Consider the following 25,327-nt stretch of genomic DNA (forward strand, 5'->3'; position numbering starts at 1 on the left):
ATCAAACTTTGTTTATTTGACTTAGAACTGATGTTTTCTGTAGTACATGAATTACTATAACTGCAAAGAGGGACCCCCTTCATAAAGTAACACCAAGATACATCAGTATCAGCTCTTTAGGTAAACTGCTGATGTCATTGTATACTAAATGAGTCGAGGAGAGCTGGGAAATCCCTGATTGAGGTCACAAGGGGTATACATAAAGGACCAGCAAAGGAACAGTTATGTTTCTACGGTCCCAATGCAGCTCATAAATAAAGCTCGAAATGAACATCCCACATGTGCTCCATTTGTCTTTTTGTCTCATCAGGGTCTGCTAACTACTCCCTTATGACATACAAAGTGTATCCACAGCCCCTTTGGGTTTCTTCAAACTCCTGAGACATAAGGTCCCTGTTTATCTTATGACTCATGCCCACTCGTTCTCCAGCGGCAGTCACAGTGGTGTAGGCGATTGAGTCCTGGAAAAAAATGCACACACGCACACATTTGATGGTGTTGCTCAATTGCTCCAGAGTCGGAGTTATGACTGTTTCCAGGAAAAATGCGTGCTTTTCCACAATCCAGGCCAACAGCAGTGGCAGAGCTCAACCACCACAGCCCACACAGCTCAGTGTGCCACTTACATTCATCTATAAAAGAGTTTGTTTGGCAATGTGAGTGATTGGCACTCGTGAAATCATTCTAAGAAAGGAGTTGACACCTTTTCAAACCTTAGCTCCTGTATAGAGAAAATAAATGTGAGCCTACTTTAAACTACAGGAACATTTGGAAGATACTGGTAGTGGCCTGCCATGCTGGTAGTGGCCTGCCATGCTGGTAATGTATCAAGCCTTTCCTACACCCAGGACATGGTTGAACCATACACTCAAGCATGTGCACCAGCTTGCTACTCCCTCACGAGTGCAACCCAGGATGCCCCTCAACGGAAAAAAAGAACTTCTCACAACTTACAGTAGAAAAGTTGTCTCCCTGAAAGATAATATACTTACAGGGCTTTGTATCCTCATAGTTGAATGTACTTATTCTAAATTGCTTTGGATAAAAGCATTAGGTGGAAGAATCAGAATGTAAAATAATGTGATTACAATTTTAAAGTAGTATGCTAGTATCCACCCCCTGATTTGGTTCTTCTCAAAATATTGATGGACTATACATGTTCACCAAGTTCCATGGAATCCGGGAAAATCGTTTTTAGTGATTCTAATGAAAACCAAACTAACCAACCGACAATTCAACCAACAAAACGTCCTTGGCGGATGTGATCTGTTCAAACTTGTTATGCTGAGAATACCGGTTATGATTAATTCCCAGAGATAAATTATGCAAATCGATGTACCGTCCCATTAATACAGTAGCTTGGGAAGAGTCATAGGGCATCCTTCCCTTAAGAAGTTAAGGCGGATAGGATGTCGCTGCAACACTACAATTGTAGCAAGTGTGAGATATGCTTTGGTATGTCCCACTGGCGTAGTCTGAGGATAGGAAAACAAACATATAGGAAGGGTCAAAGTTCAGCAAGTGAATGCTAAGTGTTGTACCTTGCGGTTGACACAGTATGTACAGTCAACGTCAGCCATGCCCCTTCCTCGTGACCTGCCAGCTGGTCAGAGATCCGCGTTCCCACCTTTTGCACGCAAAGCACAGTGTGGGGGGCATCTGACGAGAAACTGAAGCAACACTAGGGTGGTAACAGCTAGCTAAGCTGAGGAGCTAACTAGAGGACAGAGTTTTTTTATCTTGCATAATGGGTGCCAATGAAAAAGGGGACAGCTAAGAACATAAAGCCCGATGACGAGCCTTATCTAAAAAACATGGATCACGAGAGACGGCAGCTGCATTTAAACCTTCAGTACTCAGGACGATACAACATTTGCAGATAGAACATAATGTCAGGGTCATGTAAACAGTAAATAATCAAATGAGCTAATGGTGATATATCATTGGTCATATCAAGGGGTTTTAATATTGACATTTAAGGACACATTTATCAGAACGCCATTTCAAAATGCAAAGCTTCTAATCCTAAATCAGCCCGGATCATATGATTGCCTGAACATTTCACGGACAGACTGTCAAATGTCCCTAAACAATTTATTGTTTATCTACCTTTTATTTCTCCATGGTTAAACCAAGATAAAGTCATCAAAGTGCCGTTGAACAGACATATTGGTATGTCTTTTGACAGAATGTCAGTTCCATGGCCTTAAGCCAGAACACACACACACAAACACCAATCTGTTTTGATCTATAGCCAAACTTGACAAGACAGGTTTGGGAGGGACCTAGTCCGGCATTGTTACAGAGTAAGTGACCTGAGTTCTGCTCATTTTAACCACGGCTTTTTCTTTTATCAATGTACTGTGACATGTCAGACTGTCAATCTAATGTCACTCCTCCAATGCTGGCAGAGCGTAATGAGGGCCAGTCTCTTTGCAAGTAAGGACAGACAAAAAATGGCACGTAAAGGACTGGTGGCACCTTCAACAGGTCAGAATGGGCAATGGCTGATAGGTCTTTAGGTTGCACATGAACGTGACTAAAGTGCAGGGTAAACATGCAATATATGAAGATGTGTGAGACCTTGTGGAGTTAGATATATGACCTTTATAGGTCAAAGGATCAATTATTATAAAAAAACATTGGGCTAAAGATAATTAGCTGTGGGATTGATTATGCTTACAAATGTAATGGGTCCAACCAACCAACCAACCAACCAACCAACCAACCCAACCAACCAACCAACCAACCAACCAACCAACCAACCAACCAACCAACCAACCAACCAACCAACCAACCAACCAACCAACCAACCAACCAACCAACCAACCAACCAACCAACCAACCAACCAACCAACCAACCAACCAACCAACCAACCAGGACATAATCAAAATGATAAATGTGCAAAAATATACCCTAAACCTAAAATTGCTAATATAGTATTTGAAGGTAAACTTAACCTCCAACGAGGAAGAAATAAATCAAACACTCCTCTAGCATCCAGCTACTTTGGGAAATTGATGTCACTCATCACATTTTAAACCTTCAAAATACAACCTTGTTTTAATATCCTGCAACTGCTCTTACCTTGCCTCTTTGGTTTTCTCAAGCGCCAGAATACAATTAACTAAGTGCCCCAAAACCACCAGGATGTGGAAAGTGGGTCCTGAGGGGCTGGAAGGCATTTTTTGGGAAAGATAGATAAGGATAAGGTAGATGGGATCAGGGGACAGGCCCAGGCTGTGATGACAGGTGGGCCTTCACTGGGAGGGGGCAGGGAGGAGAGAGTGTGCTGGGGCGGCGTGGGTGTGGCAGAGACATTTTAAAAAGAAAAAAGGACACCCAAAGCAGGAATTCCTGCACCACTCTGAAGCTGTTACTGGAAGTCTTCATCTGGTCTGCTCCTGATTAGTTCAGCTGCTGGGCTGACTGATGTATTCTAAACAATCAGCTACTTGTCACAATATGTGTATATATAGTATGTCTACAGCTGTTATGTTATCTTTTGGTCTTGTCTTCTTTTTTTTTTTTACATTGTTGGGTCAAATGCGATCTGATCTTATCTTATCAAAAGAGCAAACTATGTTGTTAATATTTTTTCCAATTAAAGTTTTGCTGTTAATCCATATTATAGATATCTCAATATATGGTTTGGTTTGGTTGGACGTCTACCCGTTTCAATGAAGCAGGAAGACAATTAACTAACCTATACTTTGTCACTGGTGCTTATCAGATGCACCTCTGTGGCTCATTTGATCTTAGTGATACAATAACTTCATGTTATCAGGGTAAAGAAGACATTTCGGTAGAAAACGGTTCAACCCAGTTAAGCAATGCCAAGCAATAATATCCTTGAGTGAGTCACACTTGCTCAATAAAGTGTATTTTTTTTAGGTTACATAACAAAACACAACGTGATTAGTCTTAAAAAGGCAGGAGCTACAAATATAAAAAAGGACCCTCTTTTTTAAAACGCACTTCTGTAGATGTATAGGGATCATCCAGTACAATATCAGGTGGTTGTGGTTTTTATAGCAATCCGGAATAGCCCAGACGGACACGCGATTGTATCTCACACGCTGGCAAAAAGTTTCGGATAAGCAAGTCTTCCCTGCTTGTTTACGTCCATCAGATGTCATGATGGACGGGATAGAAGTGGTGGGGGGTGGCATTTCTCTCCTCAACCCCTGCCCTCACACACTTCTATCGGCATACCAATCAAATAAAGGAAAATATTGAAGGCAGCCAACCTCACTCATGAATCAAGTTAGGCACACTGTAGACAGGTTTAAATAAGGAATACAATCCGTAGCAGAAGGTTACTCTTCGTTAAACAAGTGTGTCTGCCGCGTCCGAGCACCCATCGGGAACACAACAAGACTTCACACGGTGCATTTTCCAGAAACTCAGTAGCCACACAGACACACAGTTAGAAACAGACAGACACGCCACAGACACGCCACAGCAACCCCACTCTGTGGACCTACCAGGTATGATCTTCATCTAAGAGGCGGTACGGGGCAGAAAGAGGAGGACGAGAGATTTACAGAGGGGGAATGAAGAGAACGGGAGAGGCTCCTGTATGTTTGCTCTGAACTGCCTTGTTTCTCCCTTGTGTTCAATTTTGACAGGCTGTGCCTTCTGCTGGGATCCGTCAGCCTGCTCTCCCGTGGCCAGGGGAGGAGGGACGACGCACCATGGCAGGGGAAGGGGGCAGGAGCGAGGGGACTGAGGGGGGTGGGTGGCAAGGGGGAGAGGGTCGGGGCTGACTGAGGGTTATAAATATCTTCCAGAGCTAAATGATCACACAGTGTCATAGTTAGAAACTGATGGAAGAGCTCAAGCAGGACACTTGGCTAAGCTCACCCCTAGCGACAACCTCCACAAACACAAGCCTCCCTCCCGCCCTCCTTTCCGAGTGCTCTCTTTGATGATGATCATGGCATACAGATCATGTGTAATACAGAGTCACAGCTCTCTTGAGAACACATTTCAACATATGCTCGAAGCATCATTACGATATAAAATTGTCGACACATACAAAAGTAGAGTCATCACTTGATACGACAAGAAGCATAGTTAGCTTGATGATGATAAAACTAAATATGATATGTGATGCAATGTGATACAGTAATAAACTAATATATCAATTTCTAATTTTTCCAACTGTAACTTTGGTGGTGATTTTCACATTTCTATTGATTGGTTATCACTGTAAATGAGATGGGTTGCATTGGGTATGGTGGATGGATATAGCGGATGGATGGATATAGCAAGTGGATGGATATAGCCAGCAAATATGAAATTTGAAAACTGAGCTAGGACTGATGGAATAATGATTATGTCCAGCCTGGTATCACCAAATGGCATGATTTCCTTTGTTATCATTTGCATTTATTGCTTTTTGCATGTCATTTCAGATCGCAGCAATATTAGATGTTTAAATAAAGTGTTTGAGATGGTGTATTCAACAGGAATGTAGGGAGGAAGACAGGATGATTGGGTGGGTGAAACAAACACAAGTTAACTGTTGAATTGTAATTTACGTAACAAACCAATCTATTATAACCACCCAAACCATGTTCCTTTCCCTTAAACAAACCTTACTTAACTTAAGTTTAAACATAGCAAACAATCTGATTCAACCCTAATCCTAACCACTGTCATTTCCTAAACATAGTCAAGTATGTGTTTTAATTCACAATGTTAACCACATGTTAAAAACTGCTTTGCTGTGTCTTTATGTCATTGTTTATTTTGTCTGCTTCATTTAAGTTTGTAACTTAATATGAATTCCGTATGTTAACTCAAACGTCACCATGTGTATTCGTATATGATAAGTTAATGAAAACAGAATGCAAAACCTTGACCTTTGTCGACATTGGCTTTAAGGTGCTGTGTTGTAGGCACCTTCCCAAGAGGTCATGTTGTTGAATGATATAGCCACACACAGAGTTTAGTGATGGAGAGATTGTAAGAGAGTTGAGCTCCAGGCTTCATTCTCCATTGCTTTTGGGATTGCAGCAATGCATTCTCTAAATATAGTTGCTTTTAATATGTGTGAATGGCTTGGGCAATCACAGTGTTGACAACTGGTTCCATTTCTCCGTAAAAGCAATTCCAGCCGGTGTCTGGAGAGCAGAGCTGTGTCATGAAACATGGATGCCCTGTGTGCAGCTATACTGAGAAACCATGTGGGGGCTTTACAGAGGATCCCAGGGAATGCCTCCATTGACTTGACTTGTGCCTTCACTGAGCCTCAAGCTCATAATATTCATGTTTAGACTCATAGCCGAAAGGACTTCAAAGCTCTTGTCCAGAAGGAATACCGTGTATCTCAATCTACACCTAAACTGTTGGAGCTTCACTTTGTAAATACTGCTGTCCCTTACTTACAAATCTATCTTGACAAGCCATGTGGTGAGTTGTCACCTGAGAAAATATTTCATAAAGCAAGGGTCAAAACAGAAAGGTCATATTTTATATACTTGTGAAACAAACACTACATAATACTGAAACATGTAGAAGACGCACAAAATCCAACTATTTCAAATGACTCACAAAACTGAGCCCTTGTAGTACAGTCCAACATTCACCCTGGGAAATGACTAACGTCACAACCATCTTGGCCAAAACCTGAATATATTCCACATGTTATCAACCCCTAGTTTTGGGGGGTTTGGTTCACAGTTGGCTAAATGTGTTATTGCTATAACAGATTTCTGACTCTGCGTCACGGCCCAGACTCTACCAATGATGTTGCGATGGGCTGCTGTTAAGTTTGACATTTGGTGTTCGCCTCCGCGGTACTTTGAAATTCTCATGAGACAGTATAATGCTATGGTTTCTCATTACAATGTTACGTCATTTCTGTCCGCTTTACATGATTTGCTTCTTCTAAAGAAGTTTTAAACTAATATTACAGCGGTATTAATGTCTGATTCTTGTTTTATATTTAAAACATGAATACATACAATAATTCAGCAGCTTTGGAGGATTACAGTCGGACAATCGGGTTTCATTCCGACTCTGTATTTTCAACCCTGGCAAAGACTGTTGTATCAACAGTATCTCTTCATTTTCAAAATGTTAGTTTGGGCTGCTTTCAGTATCAATTTATATAAGGTCGGCTGATATGTTCCGACACTTATGAGTGCAGTAAAATATTCAAAGTGATTTCACGGGTGGAGCAGTGAAAGATGGGGCACGACAGCTAAGGTCAATGACTTTGTTTTGAGAAAAACATCTCTGGTGGTCAACAGCAGCAGCAGATTCTACTTAAGCTGCCAACTCACAACACAGGCTTTGATAGATAGCGTGGGATTGAACAGTCATTATGTCCCCTATTCTTTCTTTTTTTTCTAACTGAAAAAGGTCAGGATAATAACTCGAGCTCTCAGATGTGAGAATGGTCCGGGTGAGTCATAACATCAAAATGATGTGCCACCAGAATGAGAGGCACAAAACTGCAGCGCTCTGTCGATCTTCATTTAAAGAATGCATGATTTCAGAGAGAGAGAAAAAAACATGAAGGCTCTCAGTGCCATGTCTGGGATGTGATTTACTCTAATTGCCCCTGGTGCCATGTGTGGGCAGAGTTTAAAATGGCCTGTGTCCATTTCATACAAATCCCATCCAGCGCCCTTCATTCAAAGAAATGCCTCACATAATGCATTCCCTTGAAATCGAAACCAGCTTAAGAATCCCTTGTTTTTAAAGCAACATTGTTGTGGCATAAGTCACTTTTTGGAAATATTTTGCTCTTTCCTGGTTTTGCTGATTCAATAAAGGGGAGAAAGTGTGGAAAGACAAAAGCAGACATACCTTACTGACACTATATACTAGGGTGTAACCGGGTCTGCTGACAGCTAAATATTAGCTAACATACCAAGAATGCCATACTCTAGGAAAACAGCACTATAAGTTATATCTCTGTAAATCAACATATTTGGGGTAAAATCTGAAAGAAAATGCTTTGGCAACATTGCACTAAACCTGCTTGACAAAGAAAAAAGAGAAAACAAAAAGGTTGTCCCATACACAAGATACAATATTCTGCTATGGCTATATGTGTAGCATAGGTCTATATGACACATGACAATGGTTGGTAATGGACAGCAGATGTCAGCAGTGGGTCACTAAACACTGTGGTCATCTGATAAACTGGCACTGCTTAGTCCATATCTGATGATGACACAGAACTCAAGCACAAATCATTGATCATTGTCATGACCAATCCAATTATCAGTGCTAGGGCTCATTTTGTTTAAGAGTTAATGCAATTAATGTAATCAAACATCTGTTAATGTTGAGTTGCATGTGTTATATACTCTATATATGTGAGTCATAAATATAGTTTTATCAAAGCTCAAAGGGGACTTATTATCCAGATGAGTACCACAGATGGAATCAAAGATCCAGGCGGATAATTGAATCCAGATCTGGTCTCACGTGTGGAACCAAACAAACACACCCTGTGAGCACACTATTCCAACTTCCTGACTCTTTGTCCGTGGCTCACACCCACAAAAGACAACGCCCATGTGAAGTCCGTACACACACCCTATGATGGCTTCAAATGTGTGTCAAAAATAACACGTGAAATATTGTGAAATATTAGCAATCATGCCCAATCCAGAGTCACATGAATGTGCTTCAGCATTGTGAGTCACCAGTTTCACTTCAGCAGTACACGCCCCAGCTTCAAAGTCAAACTGGTATTTTTCCGCTTTTTTCCAAATCCAGCAAAAGAGGCCAACACATGGTCGCGTTATCACGTTGCACCCTCCCACATCTTTACCACATACCGTTACATAAAGGTATGCACGGGGGCATGCTTATTTCAAGACATGCTGAAAAGAGAACTGAGAAAACAGATCCAATAACAGCCTTACTGGAGCAAAGAGGAGAAATGCTCCCAAAAGCACCACACCTCCCCTCTGTGGCTTTAACTCAAGCTCAACATGTCTCTGTGGGGAACAGGCACGGCTGGATCTCAGCAAATAGCCCCACCTTGTTGGAATGACTGAAGGTCTGCATAATCTCATCTGGCCAGCAATCAGACAGTGAGAACATGTAATCTGGGGCTGACACATGTGCATATTTCAATGTATCACCAAACAATGGAATTCCCCATCCAAAGAATGCGTGATTGTTGGGTTTGTTTGATAAAATGATCATTGCCACATGCATGTAAACAGTGAAAATCAAAGGTGTAAAGTGTACATGTAGCATAGTGTTATCATTCAAGTCCTACTTTATTGTATTTTGTCTTGAATACAATACAGGGTGTACTATGACTGTGTTACTGACACTAATCTATTTGAACACAGGGATAATTAAATCACAGCCTCATCTCAACTGACTCTCACCAGCTCACTGAAACGATTCCTAAAGAGAGACGGTCTCTCGTCCACATCACAAGGAGAGGCTGGCCTCTATAACATGTCACTTTAAGCCACAAACTGTAATCAAATCACCCTAAATAATACTTTGAAAGAGAAGCCAGAGACAGACAATTGCAGTATGGGAGTGTTCTTCTTAGTAAGGATTACTTTAAGTGCATGACAATATGGAGGTTCATCAAAAGAAAAGCCCTACCCAGTACCTCCCATGCTTCAAAAAGAAAGAAAGGTGGGTACCTAAATCCAGCTGCAATTACATCACATGCACAACGGTAGTAGATAGGAAGAAGGTTAATTGGCAGAGATTCAAACAAACCTTCAATGAAGTGAGGCCATGTCTTCTCCTCTGGCTCGTCCAACGAGTGGTCCCATTCTTCATCAGATGAGGCTCCCGGTGACCCTGCCAAAAGTGACCGCTTGATGGCGATTGCTTCCAGAACATCCAGGTCCAGTTCCTCCCCTCCCTCCACAGGTTGTTCAGTTGGAGGTGGTGATTGATGCCCGCTTGCCTCAGGACTAACAACATGTTTCACCTCGACTATCTCCTCAACTACTACAATTTTCCTCTTCATGTCGGCCTCTTCTGTTTCGGGATGTTTAGACTCGCAGGTGTCCCCCAGGTGAAGCTGGTCAGTTTGGGCAGAGGCGGTTGTGGCAATGGCAGAGGGTGTGTCCTTCTTCGAGTCACTCTTCTTCTCTTCCTCCTGCTTTAAGGCCTGAGAAGCAGAGAGCTGTTTCTCTGTGCAGCGCTCTGCTGCCTTACTGGCTGAATGTTGTGAAACTATGGGAGGCTCCTCTTGCTTGTGGAGGGGGCTGGTCTGTGTCGGAGCTACAGCTGCCTGTGCCGTTACTACTGGTGCTGCTGACGCTAATTCTCCGGCTGCGGGTGCTTCCCTCGCAGTGGAGGATGTTTTTGGTTTCGGAACCTCCCGCTTGACTTTTTCTGCAAAGAGCGGGGCTGGCTCCACCTCCTCTTTGTCTGCCGGGGCCTCACACAGCACAGCTGCTGTCCGCCTGGTTTCCTCACTGCACATTCTTTCAGGAGCCATCTTTGGAGAAACATTCAGTTCCGTCAGTTCGGAGGTCGTGACACGGCTGGCTTTAACTGTGGCCTTGGGCATTGATGTATTGTCAGTGGACAGCAAAGTTACTGCTTCAGGCAAAGAGGCCTGTTTTGTGTTTGAGGTGTCTGATAATGTCGCCTGAGCCTGCTTTTTCCCTCTCCCTTTCTTCTTTCCCTTTGAAGACTCCTCTGCAGCTTTTTCTTTGGTAATTAGGGATTTGGTCTCAACTGTGAGTTTTTGAGATTCTGGTGCAGAGTTATGACTTGCTTGTATAAGCTCTATTTGGGTTTTGTTCTGCACAGACACCGTTTCTACTGTAGTGACAGTTATTTCCTCCGTTTTCACTGGCTCCATGTGAGGCAAGTTGGTATTTGCCTTGTCCTTGGAGTATAATGATTCATGTGTTATTTTGCTGACACTGCTTTTCTCAACCTTCTCTTTCTGTTGTGCATCGACTGAAAGCTCCACTGGGGGCACTGCTGGGACCCTATCTACTGGCAGTAATGCTGCTTCAGTTTGTTTAGGGACTTCCATTAGTGGCTTCTCATTAAGTTGTTTAGGGACTTCCTTTATTTCCCCCCCATTAACATCTATTTGAGTATTATTTCCCCCTATAGGTCCCTCAGTGTTGATGCTGGTACACACGGTCAGTGTCTCTGAGGTCATCACTGTTTCGGGTTTAAGGGTATTTTTAGCGGTTTTCTCCTTTCCCCCCTTTGATTCAGGAAGCTCCTCAGCATCGAAACTCTTGGATTTCTCACCTGGAGATTTCTTTTTCTTTCTTTTTGATTTAGAGCTCCCTTCGACAGCCTGCTGTGTTTCTATTGCCACTTGCATGGGGGCAACATTTTGACTGAGCTGAGGTGAACAGGAGACTTGAAGTACTTCTTCTGCCACAAATGTTACATCTTTCTTGACCTGAGGAGTCTCTTTCACAGCTGTGTGTTTCTCTGTTGTGATCATCTCAGTTACTGTAGCATTCCCCTTGAGAGGTGTTGTAGCTTGAGAGCTGGCAGTAGTTTCAAAGAGATGTGTTGTAGTAATGGTAGTTTTAACCTCATGTATTGAGTTTGTCACAATAGTAGTTTGCTGGTGTGACTCATCAGTCTTGGTCACTTTAGTATCAATGGGCTCCTGTACCACTTTAACTTTAGAGATCTCCTTTACTGCATCAGTGGACAACACTGGCTCACTGGCCGTACTGTCCGGTGGGGGTTTGGTGGTCTCCTGAGTGACTGTCACTTTGGCAGTTATCTTGGCCTTCTCTTGATCTATTATGCATCCAACTGGGGTCACTTCTGTAGGCTTGATTGGTTCCTTATCCACCTTTTCTCCCTTAGGCTTTTCTTTCTTGACATCTATATTGACAGGGGTGAGCTCAGAGGTTTCCTGAGCAGCAGACGTTGTGATAACCACCTGGGCCTTTTTGTCATCACTTGCTTTTTCAGGTGTTGCCTCGACATCTGCAGGTTTAGCTGGTTCCACAAACACATTGTTGGTCTTCTTTTCTTTGACATCTTTATTGGCAGGTGTTGTGATGAACGGAGGAGCAGTTTCAGTGAGAACACTGGTGGTGTTCTTAGCGTGAACCATTGTAAGAACTGCTTGGGGCTCTACTTCATCCATTGCCATTTCAACGTTGGGCTTTACCTGTGCAGATTGAATTGGTTCCACAACCACCTTTTTTGTCTTCTCCTCTTTGACCTCTGTTTCCTGATGTGTAGTGATAGCCCAACTGCTTGTCACCATTTGACTTGTCTTCGTGGAAGCTTTTTCACCTGCAATCATCTCTTTATTTGTTTTGGGAGTAGAGGATTCAGCTGGAAGCTTTGATGTTGCAGCACCTGTAGCCACAGCGACAGCAGCCACAGATAATGGTAGGGCTGGTTTGAAGGCTGCTGATTGCACAGTGGTCTCTGCAGCAACATGTTTCAAAACGGCTCTTTGATTCTGGACGGACATTGGTGCCGTTATCTTTTCAGGCACTTGTTTCTCCTGTTCGCTTGTTGCAACTTTCTCAATGCTCACATCAGCTTGTTGACGAGAGACTCTTTTTACCCTGCTCTCCTCCATCACTGCTTCCTCATTTCTGAAGCCGCCCCCCCTTCTATACAGAGGCTGAGGCTGGTCCTCCACTTCCCATGATGCTTTAGGCCTGACTGGTTCTGCAGCCAGTGGACGACCCCTAAACCTGGGGGTCCTATCAGAGTAGGTTTCTTTTTCTCCAGGACCCATCATCCTATGGCGGTAGCCTTGACGCTCAGCATGAGACTCTTGGTTCTCTTCTTCACCCCTGCGTCCAGGCTTAGGGACATAAGACGTAGGACCTTCTACAGTTTGGACCCGTGCAGCCTGTTGAGCAAAGGTCATGGTGGCAGCCGGCTTCCTGGTCCTCTGCAGGGATGCAGGAACAATCTCAGAGGGCAGGCGGAGGTAGTCACGCAGGTAAACAATGCCCTCGTTGGTCAGGTACCAGTAGAAATGTCTCCAGGAAAATGTCTCCTTCACATAGCCCCGAGACTTAAGAGACACCATGGCACGCATGACTTGTAGGTTACTAACACTTTCAATCTCGGGGTGTTTGATCTGAGGCCTCTTGTCCTTCTTGGCCACCATGACACCATCTTTAAACAGCAACTCATAGATGGCCCTCAGGTCCTTTAAGGGCATCAACATTCCAGCAACCATTGTGCTTTAGTGTCAGTATGCTCTCTCAAAGTAAAAGTGAAAAATACAATATGAAAAGGAAGTTAAAAAAGACAATCTCACGTCACGGCTGTCACGTGCTTCTCAATTCAATTAGAAAAAAAATAGAAGTAGAAATCCTTTTTTTCTTACTTTCTTTACCTCTTGTTCTTGCTGATCCCTTGGGTATCGTGAAGAAAAAGAGTATTCCAATGCGAAATCTGACTTAAACAAAGTCAAAAGTGTGCTTTCTCCCCCTGCATTCAGCGAGGCTGGGAATGAACAGTCTCCGTACTGCCGAGATGGCAATGACAGAATGGAAGAGAGGCAGCGTGTGTGAGAGAGTTGCGTGAGAGAGAAAGAGAGTGAAGCACACTTCTCAGTCGGCTCCTCCTACCTTCTCTCTGTATTTCTTAGGGAAAAAATGGCATGGAAAAAAGTCTCACTTAAGTAAATAGTAGAGCAGGAACTAAGACAGCAAAGAAGAAAAACCGTATAAGATTAATCGATTAAAATAAAGAAATGAATCGAGCCACACACCTATGGAGTGTGTTTGAGCACATTTTCTGTAGCTCTGAGTCTTTCACGAAGACGCCCACCCACACACGAAAGCACATGCCTCCTATAATGTACACACACACCTACGCAAACTGCGACTGGTTGACACACACCCTTTGGCATGTCACACACACACACACACACACACACACACACACACACACACACACACACACACACACACACACACACACACACACACACACACACACACACACACACACACACACACACACACACACACACACACACACACACACACACACACACACACACCGCGTGTCACACACACACACACCACACACGGCTCAGCTAATGGGCTGTTCTAAACAGGGATTAGTTTAGCATAAGGAGAGTCAACCAGTTGGCATACAGTACATATATCCTGCCTTAGGGATCTTTGTTATTTTATCTAGTACAAGGTATCTAGTTTTACACATTTCCTGATCAAGTATCACTGGGGGGGGGGGGGGGGGTTACTCTAGGTGTGGCATTCAGATAAAATGTCACACAGTCTTTTGGATGGGAAAGGGTTATATTTGAAGGGAAAGTATAGAATTCATTGTTTTAAAGGACAAGAACTCTCACACATTGGTGGTTTGATATTCCAAATAAGTCGAACCGAGGCAGAGACACATACAGTTATCCTCTATTAATGTCTGTGTTTGTTGGAGGGTAACCAAGTCACCCAATGAAGGAAATGACATCGACTCATTAGTGTTTCCCATTGTAGCTCATTAAAGTGATGCAACAGGCTGTAAAGCACCCTAACGTTGTGTTGCTGCTTCAGACCGCGACCATTCGGGCTTGATTTAGCTTGCAACCAAGAGTCTGTCTTGCACAACTATATAAAGAACTGAGCATTATAGCTAACCTTTTCCTCGCTCTCAGTAACATGAGATCAGATGTCTATCCCTAGATCACTTCTGTACATCTGTCTCCAGTTTGTCTCTCTGTGTCAGTGAGTGTCCTCTCATGACCAAGCCATACTGGAAAGAAAGCTGACCATTGTTTGATACAGCAGAGTATCCCATACAATAAAAAAAAAAGAAGGATTTATTGAAAAGTAGTAGAAGCACACGGTACCGTGCTGGAACACAGTGGACTAGTTGCGAAATGATAGTGGCAATGAAATGATGCTTTCCTCCTGCTGTTTGAAACCACACAAACTATTACACATCCAAACACTGTGGGAAAACTGTTTTTATTTTATTTGCCATGGTAACAGTCAACTGGAGGGAGCCAGTTATGACTAGGGAACATATCTGCTTTCACTGCTGAAGCAGAGCAGAAGGCTATAAATCTGTTATCATGGACAGCTGGACTACGCTGCCCTTTTTCAAAAGAGTATTTGCAAAGACACTGCTATATTAAAAACAAATTTGCACATTATCAAAGTTAAATAAACAATCAAGAAAATTCCAAAAGAACCTAACAGCAACATAAATGTGTGATTAAAACCACAGACAAACATTTAAAGGTGGGGTAGGTAAGTTTGAGAAACTGGCTCAAGATACACTTTTTGTTATAATGCTCTTAACATCCCGATAGCAATGAATATCTTAAGTGCTTTGACAAAAAAATCCGTAAAAAAATGTCATCTGTGGAAGCTGTAGCGCTGTAAAAAGCACGACCAATCATTTTAGCTGGCTCGGCTAAAATAACTGGATGGCCTACCTGCCTGTCAACCTTCCATCTGTGCACAAACTGATCTCGTGCCCTCATTGGTCATGTGCGCGTTCGTGTGTGTTGGAGGAGGGGCTCTGTAAGGAAGTGGCAGATTTCTTCCGGCTGTGTATTTTCAAATTCTAGCGCACTCGAGCTGGTTTCTCCAAAATTACCTATCCCACCTTTAAAAGGAAGATGTTAAAAATAGTTGTTGGCATTTGTATTTACCAATGCAATTACTGCCACAAATCAGGTCTTTGACATCTCAAGTCAGACTACGAGGTGATGCCCCAGGCCCTAGGGCATGTCTGTACTCCACCTAGTAGAAATGCTGGAAACCATCCCTTACTGGTTAATGATTCAGAATGAAGGCTGGGAGGGGTTCTAAGTGATGGAGGAAATAAATCCTGATTCAGGATGATTCATTGTACAAGAAAGGCATTCCTCTGTATTTCAAAAACAAATGTTTTATGTTTTATCTTTGCTATGCTGCAGTTTGCCTGACAGTGATGGGAGTGGTATTGGCAACTGGTTTAAACTGGTTTGGATGTGTGAATCTACAAGCATGGGCCTAGGGAAGTGCATGGAAGCACATTGTTCACATTCACTGTTAAATATGATACTGTACAGTACGTCTACAGTATGAGGGCTGCCTCTAAGGAAGTGTGGTGACATATGAATAATGGCACATGTTTTTCCTATTGATGCTTTGACACCAGATGTCCCTACGTTGATCAATATAGTAGGTGTGTCTTACCTTATCTCATAAAGTCTGAGTAGAAATGAGGTTGGGGGAGATGCATGGATACAAAAAATCACAGACACTAAAAACAGTCTCTTGGGTTAAATTCCTGTGTAAAACCAAACGTTGTTGAGTTTTCCTTTTTTATATTGACTTTGTTACATGAAAAACATTGTTTTTTTTAACCCAAACCACACTCTATTCCTAAACCTTACTAGGCTGTTTTGTTGCCCCAGCATGCGAGCATTTCGTACAAACTGTTTTTGAGGAACCGTTACATTATTGAATGTGTAGTTGTCAGCTAAGAGGACATGTTAAACCAACTATCATAAACTTTTGAAAACTGAAAAAAGATCAATACATTTCATCACAGCACCAATTACTGTATACACCAGTCAATAATGTGTTAAAATTACTACTTGGGAGCTATCTCATTCGAGGTAATTGGCATCGCCATGTTTGGTGCTTTGGTCTCTTGGCCCCATATCAGTGTGATTTCATGCACTGTTTATGCACAAGTGTTCAGTGAACCACACACTTCCCACAGTGACCCTTATTCTTGCTTCAGGCCCAATCCCTTTTCAACCATCCAAATATTAAAAATGCCCGCTTCAAGAGATATACTCTATTGCCATCGGGCAACCGTAACCCTGCTTTTCACAGTGACTCAGTGGTTGCAAAAGCTGTTCAAGGTTTGAGGAGGCATTAGAAACATACCTAATGCTCAGAAATAAACTCTCAGAAGGGAGCACTTACTATAGAAGTAATGAAGTCTAATGTTCAGAAAGCTGGAAATGGAAACACGATTTGATTGATTGAAGCAGATAAAGGAGTGATATGACTTAAGGGGAATGTATCTGAATAGTTTCCTGGTTATGAGTCCACTTCTGCTTCAGTGTTTCAGACCTCCGCAGGTCCCAGAATAGACTTGTCACCACCAGCTGATGGTGGCTGGCGACTGGCCCACTGTAAAAAGCTGCTCCGGGATCTCTTGGCCTGGCACACGTGCCCCCATTCTGATATCAGATCCAAGCCACTATACACACTTCCAGAGAAAGCAAAGGTCAGAGGAGCCTTCCTTACCCACTTATTTATCTGAACATTACAAGAAGTAAGTGTGAAGACAAATCTATGTTGAAACTACAGACATTTCAGTGTCATATTTTAAGTTATTGCCGCAGTTCCAACAGTTGAAACATAGTATAAAGCCAATATTTTCTTTGTGATATGATTTTGAGATCTTAATCTGAAGGCAAAGAGAAAGGCTGGCCCTTAGTCGAGCCACAATCATGACTTGCACTTTGTGTACCAAAAGACAAATCATTCTGCAAAGCATGAGAGCCCCGACTTTATCAACAACAAGATGCTCATTTTCATTTGAGGAGATGGCCCCGGCTTGGTTCAATTGGTGAGTGACCGCTCCGCAAGGACAGCTGTGCCCACTGACAGAGCTATGCATGTTCGATCACAAACACTTCCAACCCGGGAACATGCTAAAGTTTGAGAGTTGTAAAAAGCCTCATATGGAGGTGGGGCTGCAACCACAGTAATTATAGTTTTCCAAGTAGTCCATTTTAATAGATGAATGATTAATTAGTTAACTGGTGCAATACAAACTCATAGATTACAATAGGAGAGAAAAGGCTTCATTGACTGAACATGGTATATGCAGGAATCCTGAAGTCAAATGTAAGACCTTTTAAGCTCTTTCCATACATTTTAAGACCTCATCGACACTTTGAGTTTTAACCGGTTACCTTGGCGACACACTTCACCTCACATTGACTCAGTGTTGTAGTCAAGTCACCAATTCACGAGTCCAAGTCACCCTCGAGTCACCGCTCTTCGAGTCCAAGTCCGAGTCACCAAGGGAGAGTCGTAGTCGAGTCCGAGTCCAAGTCCGAGTCACCCAAGGAGTGTCCAAGTCGAGTCCGAGTCCGAGTCATCATTACCTGTGTTCGAGTCCGAGTCCAATTCCGAGTCACTTAAGAAGAGTCCAAGTCAAGTCCGAGTCACAAGTCTTCATGTATTAATCTTCGTGGATATATGTTTTGAAATGTAGCTGCTCCTCTACATTGCTGTTATCCTGTCTATTCAACTGCTGTGAAGCGAGTTTGGCTACAATTCTTGTAATAGGTGCTATACAAATATAAAGCTTATTTCTAATATTAATATTATTATTATATATAAATAGACTATATTTAAAATGAGTTACCTTTTAGAGAAGTGATTATATTTGTATGCCAATATTTTCCTAGTAAAGTTTTCGTTTTGCACTTTTATTTTGATAGTAATAAGATCGGGACTCTTATTTTGAAGGAACTTTTACGGGTTAAATCAGTTTACCGATAAAGATGTATCCCCAGAAAGCACATGGCTACTTAGCATGCAAAATGACGTCATTCTGCATGTTAAGTATGTGCTTTCGTTATCGGCTGAATCTTTATTTATTGATTAGATCACGTTACTCTGATGATAGTGTTCAAGACAGCCTATATGTCTGAACTCGATCCTTAGAGTAATGTGTTACGGAGCCTTCTCTTCTATATTGTTTCCACATAACGAGCATTGTGCGCTGCTCTTTTCCAATGTGGAAGCAGAATGTGTGAAAGCATACAGCACGATGCGGGGTGTGTCTCTAGACATCTCTAGACTGGAACAGCGGGGCCCAGTACGTGAACTCGCCATACAGGATAGAGGACATCAGACTCCAGAGAAAATGTGCTCGAGTCCGAGTCCAAGTCGGAGCGTCAATGTACGAGTCGAGTCCGAGTCATCGTGGGGGGGGGAATTCACGAGTCCGAGTCCAAGTCATCCTGTGCGAGAATTCACGAGTCCAAGTCCGAGTCGCGTCAATCAGTGCGCGAGTCCGAGTCGAGTCACGAGTCCCGAAAATCGGCACTCGAGTCCGACTCGAGTCCGAGTCCAGGACTCGAGTACTCCATCTCTGCATTGACTATACAGTATTGATTGTCCTTCCTCCTTATCTTCCAACCATTTGGACGCAGACTTGCATTTTCCCATAACGATGTTGTTTAACAACCGGCGTAAACGGACCTTCGCGCGCTATCAAGCAGTGAGCGTGCGGTGTCCTGTTCAGATGACGTCAAATCCAACGGGTTGCCATAAATAAACTACACACCTACGCAGTGATTACATTCAGGCACACTGTAGAATACAACCTCTTTGGACAATTGATATACTTATTGAAAACAAGCTACAAAATGTATTACCTTGGAAAATGCCGTTTAATACTTTTTAATAACCTTAATTTTGGCTAAATTGATTTATTAACTTGCCCCCGCAGACTGCCCCGCAACTTGCCCCGCAGACTGTCCCGTCCAGACTGTCTCAAGTTATTAAAACAAAAGTTGAAACACCCTGGACAACATACTTATCATATTTGGACCATATTTGATGTGTATACTATAGCATATTTTTGAAATATATATTACCTGAAATACAAAACAGTGTATTTTTTTTAACTGATGATATGTCTGGGGTTTTGACTCGGGATGCTCCGATCGATCGGTCACCCCGATCGGCCGATACTCTCTCTCTACCGATCGATCGGTGCTCTCTAAACATGCCGATCGCGAGAGCCGATCGCATGACGTAAAATACATGACACTTTTCTCTGTGCGCGGCAAAACAAGCTCGCCACAATGGCTTCACCGGTCTGGCAGTATTTTAAGGTGTCCGAAAAATATAGTAAAATAGCGGTATGCAACGTGTGTGAAGCAGAAAGAGTTAGACCTAATACACTTAGCTATTTTATCTACCTCTGGAACAAGATAAACTAGTTATAAAATATATTTATTCTTCACTGTCGGGTCACTCATTACTGGATCAGTGAGCTGCATGAGATACTGGCAGGGAGGGAGAGAGGAAAAGAGAGCGCTTCCGCTCATTTCTCCCGTGTTATTATCCAAAGTGAATGTAAACTTGAATAATGTACTTAATTTGAATGTAATAATTAATTTGATTGTTGTTTGTGGAAGCTCCAGTGAATGAGCCCCATTAACGGAGTTTTAAACTCACTTTAAATCTCACTTTAAATCTTCCATTTAAAGTGATGTTTAAATCTTCCATTTAGGCCCCGCCCACTCAATCGGATCGGCGATCGGTATCGGCCGATACTGATTCCGGCGATCGGCCACGAAATTGGCAATTTTGGTCCAAATTGAAATATGTCAACAAAAATGTGCTTGATTTTGAACATAAATTCATGGTCCTTATATGAAAAATATTTTGGCTGATTTTGACATTGGTGATACCAGGACATTTCATCTATTGCCAACACAGCGTTGGTTTGCGGCTCGTAAGACATTTCCCTCCTGCTGACACACTAAATCATTCACACGAGCAGAGCTGCTAGCATTGCTATAGATTATTAAATGTGTGTCCATTTGAAACAGGCCCATCTACCGCACTTGTCTAATCTTCTAATATCATTTTCACATAATGATTTTGTATTTACAGTTGTCCTAAAGATTTAGGGTAAGGCGTTTTGTACAGATTCTAAAGCCCTCTGGGTCAGGTTTGCAATTTTGGGCTATTTATAAACTTGACTTGTTGACTTGAATATCGTACCATGCTGATTGAAAGCATGCAAGGCCTTAATCCCACCCTCAGACAACCTTGACTGATATTTGTATGACACAGCATGAACAACGGTGTCAATAAGTGCTTACACAGGGAGAGAAAGCAGCCTTTGGAATTCAAGACCGACGAAGCTGCAAGGATTAACCCCTAGCACTAACTGCTCCATGGCCCTTCTCATGGTAATTGGGGTGATCTAGTGGGGTTACACATTGATGACATGTACAGCCAAAAGGACTAAAGATACTTTAAGGGAATGCCAGTATAACAAACTCTATATACTATCCCACTAAACACAAAACCACAGAAGTGGTGTTATACCACAGAATGGATTTAGACAAAGAAGCACTGTGTCAGGGGCTGGTGAGCAGGGTAGGAGACTGAGCGGTGTCTTTGGCATTCCTCACACTGCTGCAAAAATAAATAATCAACTGTTCTTGAAAGACTGCGGTAAAAACCAAGAGGCAAATTACAGAAGAGGGAGGAAAATTCTTTGCCATGCTCAGAGCTAAGGAGCAAGAACAATAGACAAAGTAAGGGTCTGAAATCAATCAAGACTCTATAGGAACTGTTCCTGCTGATTAGCCAAAACAAACCTATAAATAGCTAGGCTAGTTGAAAGCAGCTGTGGAGTAAGAAGTCTTTGTTTTATAAAATAATATAAAAAGCCTCTGTAAAAGTGAAAGAAAATGTCAGCGCTACTTTTTTGGACAATCAAGCAACATGAAAACCATATGTACGTCACAAGTAGCATATCCTACTGTGTCGCCAGTATAGATGTAAATCCACACGGAAAATCTATAAACTGATGTGTGCTTGAGGTAAAGACCCTGCTTGTGTTCTCAATTCTACGAGTCACAAATCAAACCGACTTCTCCTTTTCCAGAGTGGAAAGAAGTGAAGTCACAGATTATGCCTTCCTTCACCGACCAAAAATAAGCAGGAGCACCCAAAAAGCCTGCCAAGTCCCAAGTTTCAGTCTAACTCTCTCCAACAAGCTGTCTGTCATGGGTTAGTGGTGGGGTCTCTGTGTCCAGCCTTACAACGCCCCCTGCAGCCGCTCAGACTCCCCACTCATGGGGGGTAAACCAGGACGGACTGGAAGCCGGAGCAGTGATGTGACAGATTTGCCATGTCCAACTCTAGCAACATCACTTACATTGGATAATGTCCCAATGTTCTATGCAAAGGGCACCAAAGTATTTCTCACTTTGACATGTGGCATTTTTTTTCCAGCACATTAGAAAATAAGTATATTCCAACTACAGTGAACAAAGCAGAGTGTGTTTCGTGCAGTTCTGACTAGAGCAATATAACTCAACTTTTGGTGGGGATTGTGAGTACAAAAACGCTTTTGTCTTGTAAACAAGTTCCAGCAGTGAGATCTGGACAGATAATCTAAACCAGCCCTCGACTCTCTCTTGGTCTTTCTTCTGTGAGCGCCCGCTCAGCTAAATGGTGACCAGGGATCAGAATCAGCATGCATGAGATGTATTACACCATTCAGGAACAAGAAAAGACTTAACTAACATTTCGCAAAGAGGGATCCATGCAACCCCGAATTCAAAATTATGAAAATTACTAAGTGGCCACACCTTTTATGACATAAACGTTCATCCAACCAATGCCAACAATCATCCTGCCTCCTTTTTCCTCAATCATATTATAGCCGATCTATGTTTTCCACTTACCTTTCTTTGGGCTGAGCCAGAACCGATCACCAAGAGGATCGCCTCTGTCCATGCTGCTTTGATCCGACATATCACGCAAAGGCCTCCAACTAAACGCAACCCCTTCTTACTGCTTTTACCACCAAGACCACACTGCTACACCTTCGTGGAGACCCGCTGCCCATCTAGTGCCACAACATTTCATGCAAGATGGGTCTAAAAGAGAGAAGGAATGGGAGTGGAGGGGTACATTCAGGGTAAGGGAGGGTGTTTGTGAGAAAAAGAACAAGGGAATCTTTTCATCTGTCGCCCATAAATGCAGAGAAACATCTACACCATAAATCTGAGGGCCTTGCCAGCTTGGACACCTCCTCTCTGGTTCCCCGGATACCCTGAACCATGTCCCATACATCCCACACTTTATTCCAACAACAGCTAACTGCAAGATACACACTGGGAACATTGTGCGAGAAACCTCGCAAATTGCAGCACAGAGATTAAGATGAAGGAAGAAAAAAAAAGGGTGGGCAAGAGAACTAGATGGAGAAAGACAGAAGACAAAGAACCGGTCTGCAAAAGGCACTACCAAGGCATTGGAAAGAAAGTCAACAACAACTCTGGCTTTGTATCTATACTTATTCCTTGGTTTATAGCAAGCAATTAAACTCTTTGTTAGTCGTTAAAGAAAAGTGAGTCAATCGAAGAACTGGAAAAAAGTTGTAGAAAGCCAAAGAAAACAGTACCACAAAAGAACTGCAATGCACATTTCCATTCAATATGCACTCGGTGCAACCATATTTCAAGAGCCGTGAGATCGCAGGTAGTACCATCAAGTTTCTATCAGTTCTGGCTTCTTTCCAATGAGTGCTGATAACCCTGAAGGGTACGACAAAGAGATAAAGTGAACATGGAATGTTACAGCCATACACTGCAGCACTTTCTTCAGACTTATTTGATGGGAGCTTAAAATGTCAAAACATAATCCTCCTTTCAATACTTGTTGAACGTCATGTCAAAAATAACACTGTTGGCCCTTCCTTATCCTAGACTAAAGGAGTCTTGACAAACATGACAAGATAATTAAGAGACAATTTTCAACAAAGAAGCATTACGTCACACATACATCTCATGCCTACTGTCCTACTAGGGCATTGCGTTCCAAGAATGCAGGGTTGTTGGTTGTTCCTAGAGTCTCTAAAAGTACAATGGGAGCCAGAGCCTTTTCTTATCAAGCTCCACATTTGTGGAATCAGCTTCCAGTTTGTGTTCGGGCGGCAGACACCCTATCCGTTTTTAAGAGTGCGCTTAAGACCTTCCTTTTTGATAAAGCTTATAGTTAGGGCTGATTAGATTCAGCCCCTAGTTTTGCTGATATAGGCTTAGTTTGTCGGGGGACATCTTACTTCTTCCTTCTCTCTGTCTATAAACCAGCTTTCCCAAATATCTTTCTCTTTGGTGTCTATATACGCTGGGATCCGGAGTCATGGATGATCCTGCGGTCCTGTGTCCTGGATCGCGAGCGCTGGATCTTGAGTCGTGGCTGTGGTCCTGGATCATAAGTCCTGGATGGATATCCTCGTGGATTCATCTTCCTATTATACACACATGCATTTCCAAACATTTGGACTACCTATGTTGCAAATGTATTATCTTTTCAATTTACACACGGCATCTATTGCACGTCAGTCCGTCCTGGGAGAGGGATCCCTCCTCTGTTGCTCTCCCTGAGGTTTCTCCCATTTCTCCCTTTAAACTGGGTTTTCTTCAGAAGTGTTTCCTTGTACGATGTGAGGGTCTAAGGACAGAGGGTGTCGTATTGTCATACTGATATTCTGTACAAACTGTGAAGTCCACTGAGACAAATGTAACATTTGTGATATTGGGCTATATAAATAAACATTGATTGATTGATTGATTGATTGATTGATTGATTGATTGATTGATTGATTAAGGAAACATTAAACAAGTCTTAATACAACACTTGCATGACATGTGCATTGAATGAGATGTTATTATTCATCCTTGTGTTCATTTTAGCCATAAAGAGATTAGTTTAATGTAATTCTTACACAAATAAATGTACAATCCCTGTCTGTTTTCCATTAAATGTTTATATTGTACTCTCTTTGTTCAACACTACAATGTCAATACTTTCATAAATAGTTACTCATTTCATTATCCAATCCCATTGACTGTCCAGGAGACGGATACATTTTGCACCAACGACTTTGGATAGAAACTGTATTTGTTTGATTCAGACTCATATCAGCTTGAGATTCAGATTACTTGATTATCTGGAACAAACTACCAGAAACCTGCAGGTCTGCTGCAACTCCTACTACTTTTAAATCCAGGCTGAAGACTTTTCTTTTTGCCGCTGCTTTTAATTGATATATTCATATCTCACACTGCACTGTGACTTGTATTCGTATACCTGTGTTATTCATGTTTTATTATCTTTGCTTTTAAATGAGTGTTTTTAAATGCCATTTTCTTAATGTCTTTCATTTTTGTAAAGCACTTTGAATTGCCTTGTGTTGAAAGGAGATCTATAAATAAACTTGCCTTGCCTTACTTTATTGCCATTTAATTTGCATAAAATGTCTTTGGTTCCGGCATATATGACAGCGGTCATCAAACACAGCACAACATACATTTCACACACAATACACGACTGGAATGCATCGAATTAATCATGTTCGGAAATGTTTTTTTAAGCCTGGAGACTTTTATTGAGAGATCAAATGAATCTTATTGTCATAGAGGCAGACTTGTGATCTATATTGCTTAAGTACTTGTGATTGGACCGCATACTTAAATGAAAGTTGAGTCTCACAAAATGGAGCTGCCATGTGGTTAGTGAGGAGGGTATAAAATGGCTGGAGCGACAGGTCTGGCAGTGCCAACAGGGACCAGCCTGTTTGTGCCACACA

The 25,327-nt window shown here is 42.3% G+C and overlaps 1 protein-coding gene across 6 annotated transcripts in view; it reads right to left on the reverse strand.

Annotated features, from left to right (window-relative positions):
* Positions 1-25,327, reverse strand: part of LOC117461602 (plectin-like) — a 161,761-nt gene that overhangs the window by 58,734 nt on the left and 77,700 nt on the right. For 3 of the 6 annotated variants that reach the window (XM_034103545.2, XM_034103544.2, XM_034103543.2), the window contains exon 1: positions 9,722-13,442. The exons of 2 other annotated variants lie outside the window; for them this stretch is intronic. In XM_034103545.2, coding sequence (XP_033959436.1) covers positions 9,722-13,157 — 3,436 coding nt within the window. In that variant the 5' untranslated portion in view covers positions 13,158-13,442. Of the gene's footprint in view, positions 1-9,721; positions 13,443-25,327 lie in introns of those variants that run through there. One more of the 6 variants, XM_034103547.2, reaches the window with a different exon arrangement.

The sequence above is a fragment of the Pseudochaenichthys georgianus genome, chromosome 16 (assembly GCF_902827115.2).
Source record: "Pseudochaenichthys georgianus chromosome 16, fPseGeo1.2, whole genome shotgun sequence".
Lineage (NCBI taxonomy): Eukaryota > Metazoa > Chordata > Actinopteri > Perciformes > Channichthyidae > Pseudochaenichthys > Pseudochaenichthys georgianus.